This window comes from Rattus rattus, chromosome 4 (assembly GCF_011064425.1).
Source record: "Rattus rattus isolate New Zealand chromosome 4, Rrattus_CSIRO_v1, whole genome shotgun sequence".
NCBI classification, from domain to species: Eukaryota; Metazoa; Chordata; class Mammalia; order Rodentia; family Muridae; genus Rattus; species Rattus rattus.
In genome coordinates this window covers 124,124,034-124,139,960 of record NC_046157.1, presented here as the reverse complement: position 1 = coordinate 124,139,960, position 15,927 = coordinate 124,124,034, and the positions used below count along the sequence as shown (strand labels likewise).

Below are 15,927 nucleotides of genomic sequence, written 5' to 3'. Positions count from 1 at the left end.
TCCCACATCCCAAGGGCCCGACTAAGGAGGGCCACATGTGAGAACAGGTGTGCCACTTCACTGAGCAAGAATCTGGAAATGTCAAGCATTAGAACCACTCCAACTCAAAATGGCTTGCAGTCACACTTCTGGGCTTATGTCAATAAATGCCTCGCAAAGATGGGGATTGAGAAAGGTTCCACATGAATTCAGAATTACTGGAGACAAACCAGCACTTTCTTGTTTTAAAGGGACGACTTGAGGAAAGGGGTTTTACCTTCCCTATTCTAAAAATGCATTTATTCAAAAGATTTCCACCTCTTATGTAACAATTCACAGTATGCAATGTCACTTATCTTAACATTCCTGAGTCTAAGCTCTCTCAAGTTGGACTGCATCCCATCCAGCAAGAAGACAGGACACCAAGCTGGGTTCCTTGTCAGTCCTGGAGTAATTTCCTGGGCTTTGCAAATGAGAAACTAACAGCACAAACCTGGCAGTACAGACCTTTCAACTCTATGTCTCCCCTAAGGGCACTCGGTGTTCTGCAACCTATCAGTCAGCTCTGGGGCAAAAGCAAACAATTCTTTCTGTTACAATAACTTGTATCCAGGAAAAAAAAACAGGCGCTCTGTAACATAGCAGCCAGAGAAAAGTTTACTAGCTCTAGCCAATCAGAGGCTCGGGAGCTCTGCCAAGTTAACATGTTTCTCTCCGCCTCTAAATGAACTCATGATTGAAATATGGCATTGAACTTTTTTTAAGGGAAGGGGTGTAGGAAAGAAAAACTACAGCAGAAAAGAGCTCCGGCTTGTGAGGAGTGTGGTTAGGAAGTGTGTGCTTGTCACTGAACCCTGAGTGGGTCCTGTAACCTTTGCCTTCCACTGGGTGGAGTACAGCCTTTAAGAGCAGCTGGAATGCAGTTCCCCTGATCAGCTTAACCATCTGCTAGCCCTAGAGAGCAGTGCTCACTTCAGACCAACCAGCCTCCGGTGCTTCTCGCCCGAGCAAGAAACTTTTCAGCGAGGGAAGTAGGTTTCCATCTGTCCAGCCATGGGAGAGGACGCTGCACAGGCAGAAAAGTTCCAGCACCCAAATACAGACATGCTCCAGGAGAAGCCATCCAACCCCAGCCCAATGCCTTCCTCCACCCCGAGCCCCAGCCTGAATCTGGGGTCCACAGAGGAGGCCATCCGAGACAACTCACAGGTGAATGCTGTCACCGTGCACACTCTCCTAGATAAATTGGTCAACATGCTGGACGCCGTGAGGGAGAACCAGCACAACATGGAGCAGCGGCAGATCAACCTGGAGGGCTCGGTGAAGGGCATCCAGAACGACCTCACCAAGCTCTCCAAGTACCAGGCCTCCACCAGCAACACAGTGAGCAAGCTGCTGGAGAAGTCTCGCAAGGTCAGCGCTCACACGCGTGCTGTTCGGGAGCGCCTAGAGAAGCAGTGTGTACAGGTGAAGAAGCTGGAGAACAACCACGCCCAACTCCTCCGACGCAACCACTTCAAAGTGCTCATCTTCCAGGTCAGTGTCCCCAAGGTTACCTCCACCTACTTGGGCTCAGTCCTCCGAGCTCTCAAGGCCGTCTTCCCATCTGCCCTACCAGTCAAGCTTCGCACACATAGACAGCTTTGTCCTCTTGCTGCCTGCCCAGGCAACTGTGAAATGTGGCCGTAAGGGTTGGAATCTCCCCCATCCTTCAGGCAACGCCTGTGGGTCTGGCAGGCTGGGGACATTTGTCAGTGAACACCTTGATGCACTTGGTTAAGGGTGGGCAGCTGAGCAGGTGCAGGGACCCACTCTAGTTAAAGTCATTTGTCTCTTTTCATTCGGAACGAGTGGCTGTGGCTGCAGCTGTTGGCTGGACAGGGCAAATTAATCCAGTGGCTGTTTATTAACCCTTAGCGGAAGGGAGGTAACTATATGAAGGATTTGTTTTCTTTTACTCTGACCAAGACACATACAACCTTTAAACCATCCTTTTTCCAAGGGCCCCTGGTGTTTGGGAAATTACCAGAATGGAAAGTTGAACTTGTCTTACTCTTTAAGTCAGCTTTTGTCAAAGCAATCTCCAGTTCTTTTCTAGAAAATGATGCAAATAAAAGTGTGAAGCAAAGTATAACTCCTTACAAACACATTAAATATGTTCCCTCATTGCTCAGGACTTAACTCCAAAGTGAAATAGAAGAAACATTATCAGTGGTTGTCACAAAGACCAGCCTTGAATGTCTTCCCCTTCAAATAGTTGCCTTACCATGAAAAGGCCACTTAATTTTTTTTTAAATGTATCAATGATGCAATTTATGTAGCAAAGGCTATCTGGGGACAGGAAGATTGCATTCAGCCAAGTGGTGGGCATCTGTAAATCTAAGGGCTACCCTGCCTAATGTTGGAAGCCCTTCCATGGATGGCACTGAGCCAAACCAGGCCCCAGGAAGCATCCATCCTGCCTCAGGGCTGTCTCCTTATGATCCTGTGAATAGGAGAGACTTTCAAAGCCATGGATGGGAGAGGCTATAACCAACAGATTGTGAAAGCGTACAGGGAGAGCCTTCATCTCCCAAGAGACATTTAGAAACTCGGATTTAAACCGTAGGAGCCTTCTTTTTCCTAATGAATCTACTCTGCCAAGTTAGGACTCCAGCCTGCCTATCACCATAAAAGGAAAGACTCATCTTGCTGTCTTTGTGTCCTCTCCAAATTGTACTTGAGAGCTGGGAGGTCCAGACAAATGACGCTCCTGTGTCTCACGGGCTTTCTGCAGTTGGGAGACTTTTAGGCTTTTAATGCAGATGCAATAGCTTTTCAGGAAGCAGCTGAACTGGAAAGAGCTCTGGTCGGCCACCTCAGGATCTAAGATCCTACCTTTATTAACCTGAGAGAGCCTAGAAGCCTTAGCTCTGAAGGCATTTCTAAATTAGTGATTTCGAGACAAAACAGAACACATACAGGCCCATCAAAGGAAACTTCACTTCGTTCAGTATGAATCCGACAGACCCTATCTCATTATTCATTAAGGAGGGAAGGAAAGTGTTTGTCTTGTAAAGGAAAATAAGGATTTTGAGGTTTAGTTTTTGTTTTGAAACGAATGTTCTACAGGTGTGAGAAGGAGAGACAAGGAGATAAATGACTATATGTTCAAGAGAATTGTGAATCCGACTATTGGGGAAGTTAAAGGCTTGTCTTGTTGATGGGGGCCTGACAAAGTCATTTGTTTTGTTGCACTGACATCCCATCAAAAATGGTAAGAATTTTCCCCATAGTGATGAGATGGTGACACAGGGGTGCTCAAGTCTGAACCAGAAACTATGGGCAGCCAAAGCAAAGTGTTCAAGCTGTTCTAGGCCTGTTAATAAGCACCTCCAACAGCTGTAAAGAACAGTGTGGAAGACAGGGAGCGTCAAGCATCTGACCAGACCTTTCCCGACCCAGAGCAGGTCCTCTACTAGCTAAAGGCAATTCCAGTCCTGAAAACACAAAATGATTATTTGAAAAACAGAATGTAACTGCAGTCGTCTTCGGTGTTTTGTCTCTTTCTTAAAATAGGGGTCTTAATAGGGTACCAATTATGCTAATGGCTGAAACAACTTTCATTACAGTGAAGTCCAGGATAGTGAGTGGGAAGACAAATTGTCACACAGACACTGGCTCGAATTCTACTTCTTCCCTTGCCAACCATGTTGATCTTTGGCACATTTGATATCTGGAAGGCCCTGCTTCTCCTTGTAAACAGAAGCTACTAATAAGAGCATGAAGTAGCTGCCGTCTTGATAAACCCGGCATGCACTGTAAGGCTCATGCTCTGCTTCCTGGCCGATCCCCAGTTTACTGGTGAAGGTGCTGGGATTCCAAGTGCTTGTAGTTGGTCTGAGGGTGCACATAGGTGATAAAGATGACATTCAAAGTCACATTTAACTGGTCCCAGAATATGTGCTTTTAAACACTGGTGCTTTCTGGTTCATATCTCTCCCATGAGTGGGGAATAAAGAAAATGACATATGTAAAATGATTCTTACAGACTTGCATGGTGGAAGTACTCATTGAGTAGACTCCATTACTCCATGGCTCTGAAATACAGGACTGAGACAGGCAGCTACACTTCTACTGGGTTAGACCCAAAACTGACCCTACCTTTCTGAGGATCTTGAAATAGCTTTGTTTATCCCTTTTTGGTTGAGGCTTGCTAGTGTACACACACACACACACACACACACACACACACACACACACACACTATACGGCTACCATCATGTCAGAATGAGCATTATATCATAATCCATGAAAGCAAATGACTCTTATCCAAAATAACTACTCTCAAATAGGTCCTTCTAGAATCAGCACATACCTCCCAGTGTGGCAGAATGGGACTATCCCAGACCCACAGAGAATGTGAGTGTCATATGCTGCATGGATAGCACTTTGTGCCTTTAAAAAATGTCATTTTCAGTACTTTTCTGGCTTAGGACAATAAATATTTTAAAACAAGAGGAGTGTTCATATAGTGTATTGATAGCACTTGTGTCTTTAAAAATTGTTATTTTCAGCACTTTTCTGGCTTAGAGCGATAAATATTTAAAAATGGGAGAAATGTTCAAAAAGATAATCTGTCCCTTGACTTGTGCATATTTGGTACTATAATGTTGAGAAGGATATCTATGTTTACAGTTTGTGGAATCCTGTCACATCATCCCAAATCTACCTGAGTGTGTGTTTTCACTTGTACATATGTGTTTCTGTGTGTGCAAATATGTATGAATGTGTACCTGTGTGTATGTGTGTGTAAGTATATATGAGTAATATATCTGTGTGTATGTGTGTGTGAGTATATGTGAGTAATATATGTTTGAGAGAGTGTGAATGTGTGTGTGTGTGTGTGTGTGTGTAAGATGATTTGTAAGATTCTTACACATTTGGACTTTTAATTCCTAACTTTGTTTTAAATCCATCCTACTTAAAGCATGTCATGTATTTATTGAAATCTGAGTTTCAATAACTGAGTCGTAGCTCTTAAGTATCTAATTCCTTAGAGATAACTTCAAATTATAGCCATCAGTAGCTAAAAACTGAGGAAACTATCCCCCCTTGAACACAGAGATATATTTGAAAATCCCAGTGAAATTCAGCACTTTTTAAAAACATTTTTGGCAATAGTTCAACATAATATTTGAGCTCCATATAATGTGACATAAACCAGCATAAATAACATAAGGCTTGTGGGGATTGATGATCAAAATATTCATGGTAAGCCTGGCAGTGGTAGTATGCATCTTTAATTCCAGTACTTGGGAGGCAGAGGCAGGCAAATCTTTGAGTTCAAGGCCAGCCTGGTCTCCAGAGTGAGTTCCAGGACAGACAGCCAAGGCTACACAGAGAAACCCTGTCCCCAAAACAAACAAAAACAAAAACAAAAAAAAAAAAGGAAAAATATTAATGCTAAAGGAATACCACATTTAACATTTCTTGGAAGCATGCCTATCTTTTACTAAAACAAGTTACAACATAGAGTTAAAAGAAAATTCTCTGTTGATTAGAGGGACTGCATGAACTTCACAGCAACTGGTCCTGGGGGTGAGAAGCCACTTATGTCTTCAGATCATTCTAGGAATGACTATTTGAAAAAGCAGCTTGAGAATCATGTCAAAGCCAGGAGACAAAATGAGAGCGCATTAACTCTTGCAGTCCATCCACATGGAGAGCAACCTGGATTAAAAGGCAGGGCAGAGCTACAGACTTGCTGTAGATCCCTTTCTGAAAATGTGAGTTTGTGAAGGCGCTCAAACATTCATCAACTGGCTTCCTTTATGAAACTAGAAGTTTAGAAGTACGCTAAAAATTAAATCTCCTGATGATTTTAAATAGATTAGTTTAAAGACAGTACTTTATCCAAAATCACTCCTCTAAAAGCTGTTCAATTGGTGTGGACTGGAGAGAAGCGGGAATATGAATTATCAAAGATACCTTCATATGGGAACTCTCCATGTTTGTATCACAGGTCAATGTTCCCTTAACAGAATATTGGTTTTGTCATGGTACTTATCCAGTGCCCTTTTAGTTTATGATTAAAAAAATACTATTTCTTATTGTTATTATTTATACTTAGTAAATGTTAGCATTGTCCCTGGCACTAGAAGTGAATAACTGATTATAGCTGACATTTAATTTTGGGGGAAAAAAATGCCCTCTCTAGGTTCCCACTTTTTAAATGTTCTTCAATGCAACTGGGCTCCTATGGTTTTTATTCTCGTGTGGAATTAAATACATTTGATGTGAACGGGTGCACCATGGCATTGTCCCTGCAAATGGTTTTTTCTTTTTTGTGGGACGTAGGTTAAAATCACATAATCAAATATTTTTTACCTGGAAGACCTCTTAATAATCATTTAGTTTAACCTTATTTCATAGGAAGGAAACAGAGGCTCTGAGAAACAAAACGACTGCCAAGGTCTCACTTCATTGATAAGAGAAATTATAGGATAGATACGTGAAACAGGTAAAATTATAATATTACTATGGTAAAGTTCATGTTTATGAGTTTTGCTATATCAGTTTTAAATAATTCAATGTTGTTTTGGGTTGTATTTATGGGGTTTTTTGTGTGTAACAAAGAACTCCTAACTAATGTGATCTTTAAAAAAAAAATAAACCCTTGATAACACTGAAAATAATGAGACTTTTAAATCCTCCAGAATGTGAAAGACTGCCCAGGGATTATAACTAATGCATTTTATTCTTATGACTTGCTGATTCTACCAACGGCTGCCCTGCGGGTGCAGTTCTAATCAATGGCTTTATCCACTCGGCAATCTATACCCCAGGAACACAAATTGGAGAAAACCATCAATGTGTAAAGGAGACCTATAAATCAGAATGTCAGGTGCATGGTTTCATTTTAATAACTAGTATTTAGATACTATTGAAGAAAATATTCCATGGACACAAATGTGTGCTCGTCACACCCCGGCAGGATGCCACCCTGTATGTCCGTTATTTTTGTGAGTGGCAGGAGAGCAAACAGTTGGCTTCTCTCTTCTTATAGGGGCTTTACAATGACTTAAAGTTGATTTTCTTTGCAAATGCTGGTCACAGAACCTTTTATTTTTAAGTTTGCATATCTGTATATGTGCAGAGATGTGTACCGTCAACTTAAAACCACAGAGTATCCAGCAAGCTGGCTGGTTTCTCTGCGTTGATATTTACATGCCCGACTGGGACTATTAGTTCACAAGGATCGATATAAATAGCAAACGAGCCGAAGGAAGTGCGAGGAAAATGCTACTTCTCAAGAGTTCGTTCCATTCCTTCCCCCCGTATGCTACACACATATCCATCATACATGTTAGAAGTTTACTATTTAATATTCTTTTTCTTTGAAAACCTCCTAAGGGTCCTTGTGAAAGGTCAGAACCAGGAACTCCTACATCAGCAGTGGCTGAGGACCTTTTCTGAAAACAAAGGATAAATAGCCAGCTGCTCCTAGAGGCTTTTCCTCAATCGAGCTGCCCAGAGAAATAAACCACGGGGATTCTCTGTGCCATTTCAGGGACTCTCGTATCCCATGTAGATAAACAAGGAGCTAGCATCCATGAGCAGCAGCAGGGTTATGGATGTGGGCTTAGCCTCACTCTTAAAATAGCTGCCAGTCTAGGAATCTGTAAGAGAAAGCAGGTAACAAATGTCACTACTGGAGGTGGACGCAGAGGTGTCCCCTCGCTTGTAGACATGCGAAAGTACAAGGTGTTTCGTTGAGGTGTGTAAGAGGACAGTGTGTACAGGTAAGGGGACAGCTGTAGCAGACCCTATTCTCCATAGAACACCACTCAAAGAGCGGAACACCACACTTCGTCGCTTCGTAAAAGGAAGTGACTTGGAAGGGAGGGAATTGGTATTTTTCTGATTCTAAACAAATAAAAAAGAAAGAGGTCTGTGTACTTGGGAATTTTCAAATCAACTCTGTGAAAGGAAAAGGGTTGCCTTCAAAGAAGATGACCAAAGAAGCCACAAGGTACACACTGTTCCGTAGACAGAACGTAAGATAGCTGCCAGTAAAGTATTTCCCAGGTAATGAGAATGACAGCTAAGGGCCAACAGCTAGCTGAGAGGTCATTGTTCAGGAGTTTCCAGCTGCATAAAGACTCAGCTGACATATTCTGGATTATTTCCACTCTTGCTGGGTTAATTCCATAATTGGCATCAAAGACCTCTCATATAAATTTTCCTGTACCTTTTTGCATTTCCCAGAAGAGTTCTACTGGGTTTCTGCCTTCCCTCGCACCCCGCCCCCACCCCCACATGCAGCCTGCATGTATCTACCACTGATATCCCAATTCACTTTCTAATGTTCTCTCCTCAAAGCTATCCTTGAGGGATGCCTGAGAAGAGGAACAACAGAGCCCAGGAGACTCTTTCAGGAGCTCATGTTGGCAATAAAATTTACATTTAAGAAAAACTAAAATTTATTTTAATTCTCTCCCTTTTGTTAAAATTGAAGAATGGGAAGCTATCTAATCCACAGCTTTTGATTACCCTGAGAGCTTATGGTATAGGCAGTGTACCTTAAGGCTTAGGTTTTACAGCTTTCTGCCGGATCCCTCCTTTTCCTTCTACTGAGGACTTTTAATAACATTTCACTGAGCTCTTGGTTTTATCCTTCCCTACAAGCAACAACTGCCAAATCTCCTCAGTGCTCTTAATCAAACCCCAGGAGAAATTTGCTTCAGCATTAGCCGTCAGAGCCCTGACTACTTCTGTAAGTCTACCTTTTTCTGTAATATTCATCTGTCCACCAGAAACAAAATCCTTCTTCCAGAGGGAGAAAGTTCCCCTTAGGCCTTGGGTTGTCCGTTTTCTCCAGTGTCACCAGCATTTCGGCTTCCAGACACAGAACTAAGTAGGCCCATCCTCCTACATCTGTCCAACATGCCCCATATAGAGCAGTCTACACTACAGGTACCTTCATGCCCTTCTTAAAAGGCCATTGCACCCAACGTGCTCATTAATGAGTGGTTGGGTTGACCTGTTGAGACACAGTGGTGAAGAAAAGGTAGAAATCGTTCTAGGAGTGTATGCCCATGAGTCAGAATCAACTTCAGCTGCAAGCATGACCAACTAACTATTCTCCTCCAAAGTCCGCATCAAACAGGATTCCTGAGAATCATCCACTGCCTGTAGGCTAAGGGCCTGGGTGATCAGCTATACGATGCTGAAATTTGGGGTGAGCCGATCTTTGGCAGGTCTTGTGCAAAATATCACCACTTGCTCTGAGTTCATGAGTATGATAGCGATGACATGTACAGAAGACAGAATGTCACGCCTCTTCCTCCTATCATTCTTTTTTTTTTTTCTCTTTTTCCGGAGCTGGGGACCGAACCCAGGGCCTTGCGCTCACTAGGCAAGTGCTCTACCACTGAGCTAAATCCCCAACCCCCACACTTACATTCTTTCCACCTCTCTTCCTCCACGTTTCCTGAGCCATGGGGGGTGGGGGAGATTTATAAAGATTCCCATTTCGATCTGACCAAGCACTCAGTCTCTTATTCTCAGTGCCACAAACAGTTGTGCGTCTTTCTACTGACTGCTGCCCAGGACGAAGAGATGTTTCTATGACCAAGAATCAAAATGGGTCTGGTCTATGATTGTGAACACCAATATTTAAAATCTACTTTGACATCATGACCATTTAGCAAAGTAACAACAGTAGAACACTAGGAGCTGTGATCTCCCCCAGCCAAACAAACTGTGGCTTTGACCACAGTTACAGTACCAGGAATAAAATCCCTTCCTGTGAAACAAGCCTGAAGTCCAATCAGAAAGCAGTTAAGCTACTCACATAACAGCCATACCTCTACTGTGTCAGCAACCATTCCTTGCCTGGCAGGTTGGTATTACAGGATGCATACTTTAATACTATGATGTGATGTGTTTTCTCTATGACAGTAGCCTGTGTAGCATCTTCTAGCACTGTGGAAGATAGCAATCAGGGAGGACAGACAGACTTTTAAAACCACAGACTGAAGTTAATTTTTTTTTTCAACCTCCAAGTGTGCTGGGCTGGCCGAGATGCAATCAGGTCATCTGGAGGCTCTGGGTGCAGCACAGGTGGAAAGGAGTCTGGATCTGTGCCCTGCTTAGAGTCTCGCCGAACCCCTGATGGCCCTGAGAGTGCATTTTGAAAGCTGCTAATCTAGGTCAAATCCTCTGGTTCATATTTGGAAGGAATAGGAACCCAAGGAGATCAAGCTATTTGTTGAAGACACACAGCCATTTAGCAGTCCAGCAAAGACTCCAGGCTTCCTGCCACAATTCTCCATCATGTGCTATTATTTTTGATGAAAATGTGTAAGTACCATGATAATGGATTCCCGTGTAACAGTGAGAAAAAGGAAACACTTAAAACTCAAAGGTGCTCTTACACAATGTGGCCTCAATCTGTCTGTATTCAAATCCCTCAGCAAGCAGCTTTAGACTTTAGAGACAAATTTTCTGGCTCTACCATTCCCCCAAAACTCTATAGAAGGCTACATTTGCCTATGCGAGAAGCTGGGGAGCCCGAAGGGAATAGATTCTCTTCTCCCCTTAGCTGTCTGTGAGGCCAAAGCTTTATTGCCCAAGGAAGACACTTCTTACTAGAAGCTTGGTGCTATACCCGGCCACACATCGTACCTCATCTCCATCTCTTACTGATTGCCACAGAGCACATCCTGGACCACAAGGCTTCATGAGCAGGCCTAAAAAAGGCTAATCCTCACTGTGTGTGTGTGTGTGTGTACGTGTGTGTGTGTTAGGGTGTATGTGTGTGTGTATGTGTGTATGTGTGTGGGTGTTGGGGTATGTGTGTGTGTGCATGTGTGTGTGTTGGGGTATATGTGTGTGTGTATGTATGTGTGTGCGTGTTGGGGTATATGTGTGTATGTGCATGTGCATGTGTGTGTGTGTGTGTGTGTGTGTGCGTGTTGGGGTATGTGTGTGTGTGCATGTGTGTGTGTGTGTTGGTATGTGGTGTGTGAGTGGGAAAGGAGGGGACCTAATCAAGGTTTCTGTCCTGTTCTGAACTTAAGGACTCCCCAGTTCTCTCCTTTGCCTCCTTATATATTTTCCAGCTAGACTTTTGTGTGCCTTTGTAGTGGGATTTTTGACAGAAGCTGAGCCAACGTCTCTCCCTACCCTCAGCCCCCCTCCCTTGAATTGAAGGAAGGCAGGAGAGGCCTGTGGGTTCACAGCATTATAACTTACTCTATTTCCTTTATCTGAGCAGCTTCCTGGTCTACACGAATGAGTCGGGCCACTTCCCTCTGCCTGTCACTGATAGTCCCTTGCCAGTTAAGCTTCATGGTATTCCCACTGCTGGGTCTTGGCCTTATCCAGCCCAAGGTGAATGACTGGACCCAAATTAGAACGACTGCTTCCTCTTCTGGAAAGCCACACTTTGCTTCTGGCCTGAGCATTGCCTAGAACACAAACCCAAGTTACAGCAGTTTAGGGCTATTTGTTCAACCTGCTTATCATAAACTCACACTGCCCTTCTTTACAGGAAGAAAGTGAGATCCCTGCCAGTGTGTTTGTGAAGGAGCCAGTTCCCAGCACTGCAGAAGGCAAGGAGCTTGCTGATGAGAACAAGTCCTTGGAGGAAACTCTGCACAATGTGGACCTCTCCTCCGATGACGAATTGCCCCGTGATGAGGAAGCCCTGGAAGATAGTGCAGAAGAGAAGATGGAGGAAAGCAGGGCAGAAAAGATAAAAAGATCCAGCCTCAAGAAAGTGGATAGCCTCAAGAAAGCATTTTCTCGCCAGAACATCGAGAAAAAGATGAACAAGCTGGGAACAAAGATCGTATCTGTTGAGAGGAGAGAAAAGATTAAGAAATCGCTCACGCCCAACCACCAGAAAGCATCATCTGGGAAAAGCTCCCCCTTCAAGGTTTCTCCCCTCTCTTTTGGTCGGAAGAAAGTCCGAGAGGGAGAAAGCTCTGCAGAAAATGAGACCAAATTGGAAGAGCAGCTGCAGGACGACCGTGAGGAGGGCTCGTTCACAGAAGGTCTTTCTGAAGCATCCCTCCCCAGCGGCCTGTTGGAGGGCAGCGCAGAAGATGCTGAGAAGTCAGCATTGAGAGGGAACAACTCAGGCGTGGGCAGCAACGCCGATCTGACCATTGAAGAAGATGAAGAAGAGGAGTCGGTGGCCCTGCAGCAGGCCCAGCAGGTGCGCTATGAGAGTGGCTACATGCTCAACTCCAAGGAGATGGAGGAATCCAGTGAGAAACAGGTCCAGGCGGCTGTGCTGCATGTGGATCAGACTGCCTGAGTGCACAGCCAGAAGACTGGGCAAGCTGCACTCAGCAGCTCGCTCAGGTGCATCCACATCGTGGAAGCCACCTCTGTACCTCTTCATCTCCACCTGCTCCCGATGGTGACTGTCCAGGCCTTAATCACTAACCATACAGTAGCCTCGGACATACAGGGGATCACAGAAGCAAACTGCCAGGGATTCCATTTCTAATTTGCTCGTAGGTTCTATTTCTGTAGAATTTCTCCAAGATTTCAAGAAGAAAGAAATGGAGCAGTTTAAAAAAAAAATCGACTATCTCTTTGGCTTAGTCAGAAAAACTAGAGGCTATTTAAGGTAGTAGTTATAAAAAGTGATTTTTTTTTTTTTTTTGCTCGTTCTATCAGCTTGCTGAATAGTGTGGCAGTAATGTAGTGAATTCTTACTGTATTCTGTGAATGATTATTCTTCAAGTATGTGGTATGGAACATACATAAGTCTGTAGGCTGAGAATATAACTATTTTAAGAAGAAAACATTTACAAAAGATAGAGCAGAAGGGTCAGTTGGTTATTCTCTTACAGAAACCATTGTTTATTGGAGGGGGCTGAAAGACTGTGCTGACAGGGAGCTAATAGCACCGGGACTGCTGAGGTAGAAAACTAAGATGGAAAGATTGGAAAGTGAGAGAAATGGAGGACGAAGAATGGCAAAAAGAGTGACGACAAAGAGGAAAAAAGATGTGCTTAAAAAGTGAAATACTGGGGTTGGGGATTTAGCTCAGTGGTAGAGCGCTTGCCTAGGAAGCATAAGGCCCTGGGTTCAGTCCCCAGCTCCGAAAAAAAAAGAACCAAAAAAAAAAAAAAGTGAAATACTAATGTTTTAAACCTGTTTTGCTCTTTAACCATCTAAAGAAGTTCATTTATCTTGTAGGAATATTTTATCTTCTCAATTATTTTCATAGTCTAGTATTAGATAACATAACTAGATAGATATTCTGGTTTAAAAACTGTGATTCTTTTCGCTAAATAAATGGCAGTACACATCTTTCTGTGACAAAAGGATATTGTCTCTTTAACATTGGAACAAATGTAAGTCTCAAATAAGCAGCATGGACTGTTTTATGGGAACGTCAATCAAATGAATTTTTAATATTTTCCACTTTGAAGTGACCTTTCCATTCCAAGAACTATATAGGTTTATGAGGTATTCAAACTCGCATGTTTAAGAACAGTAAAATGCTGGGTTTCTTTTTTTTTTTTTAACACATAATGGTAATTTCATTCCAGGTAACATTTTATTTATACATTAACTCCACAGGATTATTAATGTTTTAGCTTATAAAAGCATGCTAGTATTTTATTTCATGTGAACGTTTGTTCTGTCTAACATACTAAACCGTTGTTTTAGCTATTTTTCATTACAAAATGGCAATGCTTTGTCATATTGCAGTCTGAAGATGGGAGACCCAGGGCTCGAACTCTGCTCTTACTGTGCAATAGCACATGTGATCCTACACACAGAGATGACCGGGCAGCAGTCCTGGGCTGCACCCTGACCCTCAGAAAGGGGTGAGATGCATAGCGGGTGTTGGTGGTGTACCTTGTTCAGCTCTGTTCCTAGTTTGCAATTAATGTAACCCCAAACACTGAATTGTTGAACTAACAATGCCTGTGTGAAAGAAGATTAAATAAACCAAAAATAAAAAGTATATAACAATGTCGGTTTGTTTGGCCAAACACTCTTACAGGCAGAAGAAATTGATTTTAAAACGTTCCTCTGAGTGTAACAGTCCTGCTGATTGGGTCAGTCTTGATTTCCCCTGTTAACTCCATTTTCTCCCCCCCCCCCCCCATCTCATTGAGAAACCCAACACTCATTCTTCAAGTTTAACTTTCTTGACACTGCCTTGCCACCTCTACAGCATCTGAATTTATTGCCGCAGCTTGATTAATTTGACAGTTCCATCTGCATTCAATAGAACTGAGCAGGCCTTATAATGCTTTCAATAGTCCGGCAAGCCTCAATCTAGTGAGCCTTTTATTATACTCAGTCCAACCCCTCAGAAACACTCTTGTCCTCTGTGGTGCCATAGATCACGTGGCCGCCATCACACAGCACCCGAAGCAGCCTTGCTGCACCTTCTATGGAGTGACCGTCACTGTGCTGAGGGGGTGGGGACTCATCGGTCCATGAAACATTTCTACCTCCGATTGCAAAAAAAATGCTTTCTCATTTATTCCTATACACTAGATACTTGTCAGTGGAAACTGCATGCAAACATCTTAAGTTTTACTGACCAATCACATTTCTTCTATGTTCCACAAATGAAGCTTTAAAATCACAAGCAATAAAAGAGAGAATTAGGCCAGATAATGGTTGGGAAACACATGCCGTAGGGATTGGAGCAAGTAGCAGTTGTTGAGATAGAAACTATTTGTCCTGTATTATTGTTGAATTATTTGCATACGGGTGAGGCTGTGAAGCCCCAAAGTAGAAATGTCCTCTTCCCACCCATCCAATAAACCATCCCTAACTTTATGTGCCTGGAGCTAAAGAACTTGATTACTGTTCCCTAAGTATCAGTTACACATTAATAAGGATTGAGATCTGTATCTTAGAAGCATGATTCGGGAGTTAGAAGCTCGGATCACAAATCTCTCTCGTGCACACAAACTAGCAAAAATGGTACTTTTCTACCAGTTTTATTTCTTTTAAATTTACAAATAGTTCAACAGGAACACCTTCTCAGAGTTAAGAATCCAGTTTTTGATTAATTAATCCAGTTCCTTTTATACATGAAGGTAAAAATAAACTGGTGATAAAAATTAATTCTGCATAGATCCAAATTTTTTCAGTACTAATTTTCTGCTGAAAGTCTCTTGCAGTACCCATCCCTGTGAGGTTTGGGTTTCATAGGATTCCATCCACTATAAGAAAATAGAGGGTCCTTTATAGCTAAGATACCAGTGTTAAGTAAAGGTTATAATGAAAGTCGTTTCCTACATTAAGACACTAATGGCTGAGCCCAGTTAATTCCTGCTCGAAAGTTTGTTTACTGCCCTACAGCCCAAATCTAAGTGATTTTATATTGGAGATTGGGAGTATGAAGAATGGAGGTACGGGCAGCAATCATTATTAACAGTTCCATAGCAACCACAAGTCCTTCCCTAAAACCCAAGACTCCAGCACTGCAAAACCCAGTCGATGAAATTGGCATTGTGACCTTTGTGTGCTGCTTGATCCAGGTGTCCAGATAAAGAATTCTATAGCCAGCAACTCATTCCTAAACGGAACAGACAGAACACTCACGCTATTACAGAGACTTTAGTCTTGATTTTAACCATTGCATTATCTCACAGTATTTGAAACTCTAAAATTATTTTTAACTCTGAGCACAAGCTGCCCCAATTAAGAAGTCATACTTTCAGCAAATGGCTTGATGTTCGTTCATACATGTATATACTTTCCACTGTAAAAATCAATTTGTTAAATATGCATACAGCAAAGCAACCTTTACTATCTTTCATTTGCTGAAATTCGTAAAGTGCTTTGTGCAGTACACAACAATGAAAGGAAAGAACCAATATTTTTTTATAGCTTTCCTTGACTTTGGGCTGAGCACCCAAATGTCTAGCAATTCTATGTACCTAGAACAAGCACGATCTCACTTATTCA

General features: G+C 42.6%; 1 protein-coding gene across 1 annotated transcript; it reads left to right on the top strand.

Annotated features, from left to right (window-relative positions):
* The first annotated feature begins 755 nt into the window (after positions 1–755).
* Positions 756–13,968, top strand: Cavin2 (caveolae associated protein 2). The gene is made up of 2 exons (XM_032901095.1): positions 756–1,515; positions 11,519–13,968. The coding sequence occupies exons 1-2, from the start codon at positions 1,033–1,035 to the stop codon at positions 12,287–12,289; spliced, it is 1,254 nt and encodes a 417-aa protein (XP_032756986.1). The 5' UTR covers positions 756–1,032; the 3' UTR covers positions 12,290–13,968.
* The last annotated feature ends 1,959 nt before the right edge of the window (positions 13,969–15,927 follow it).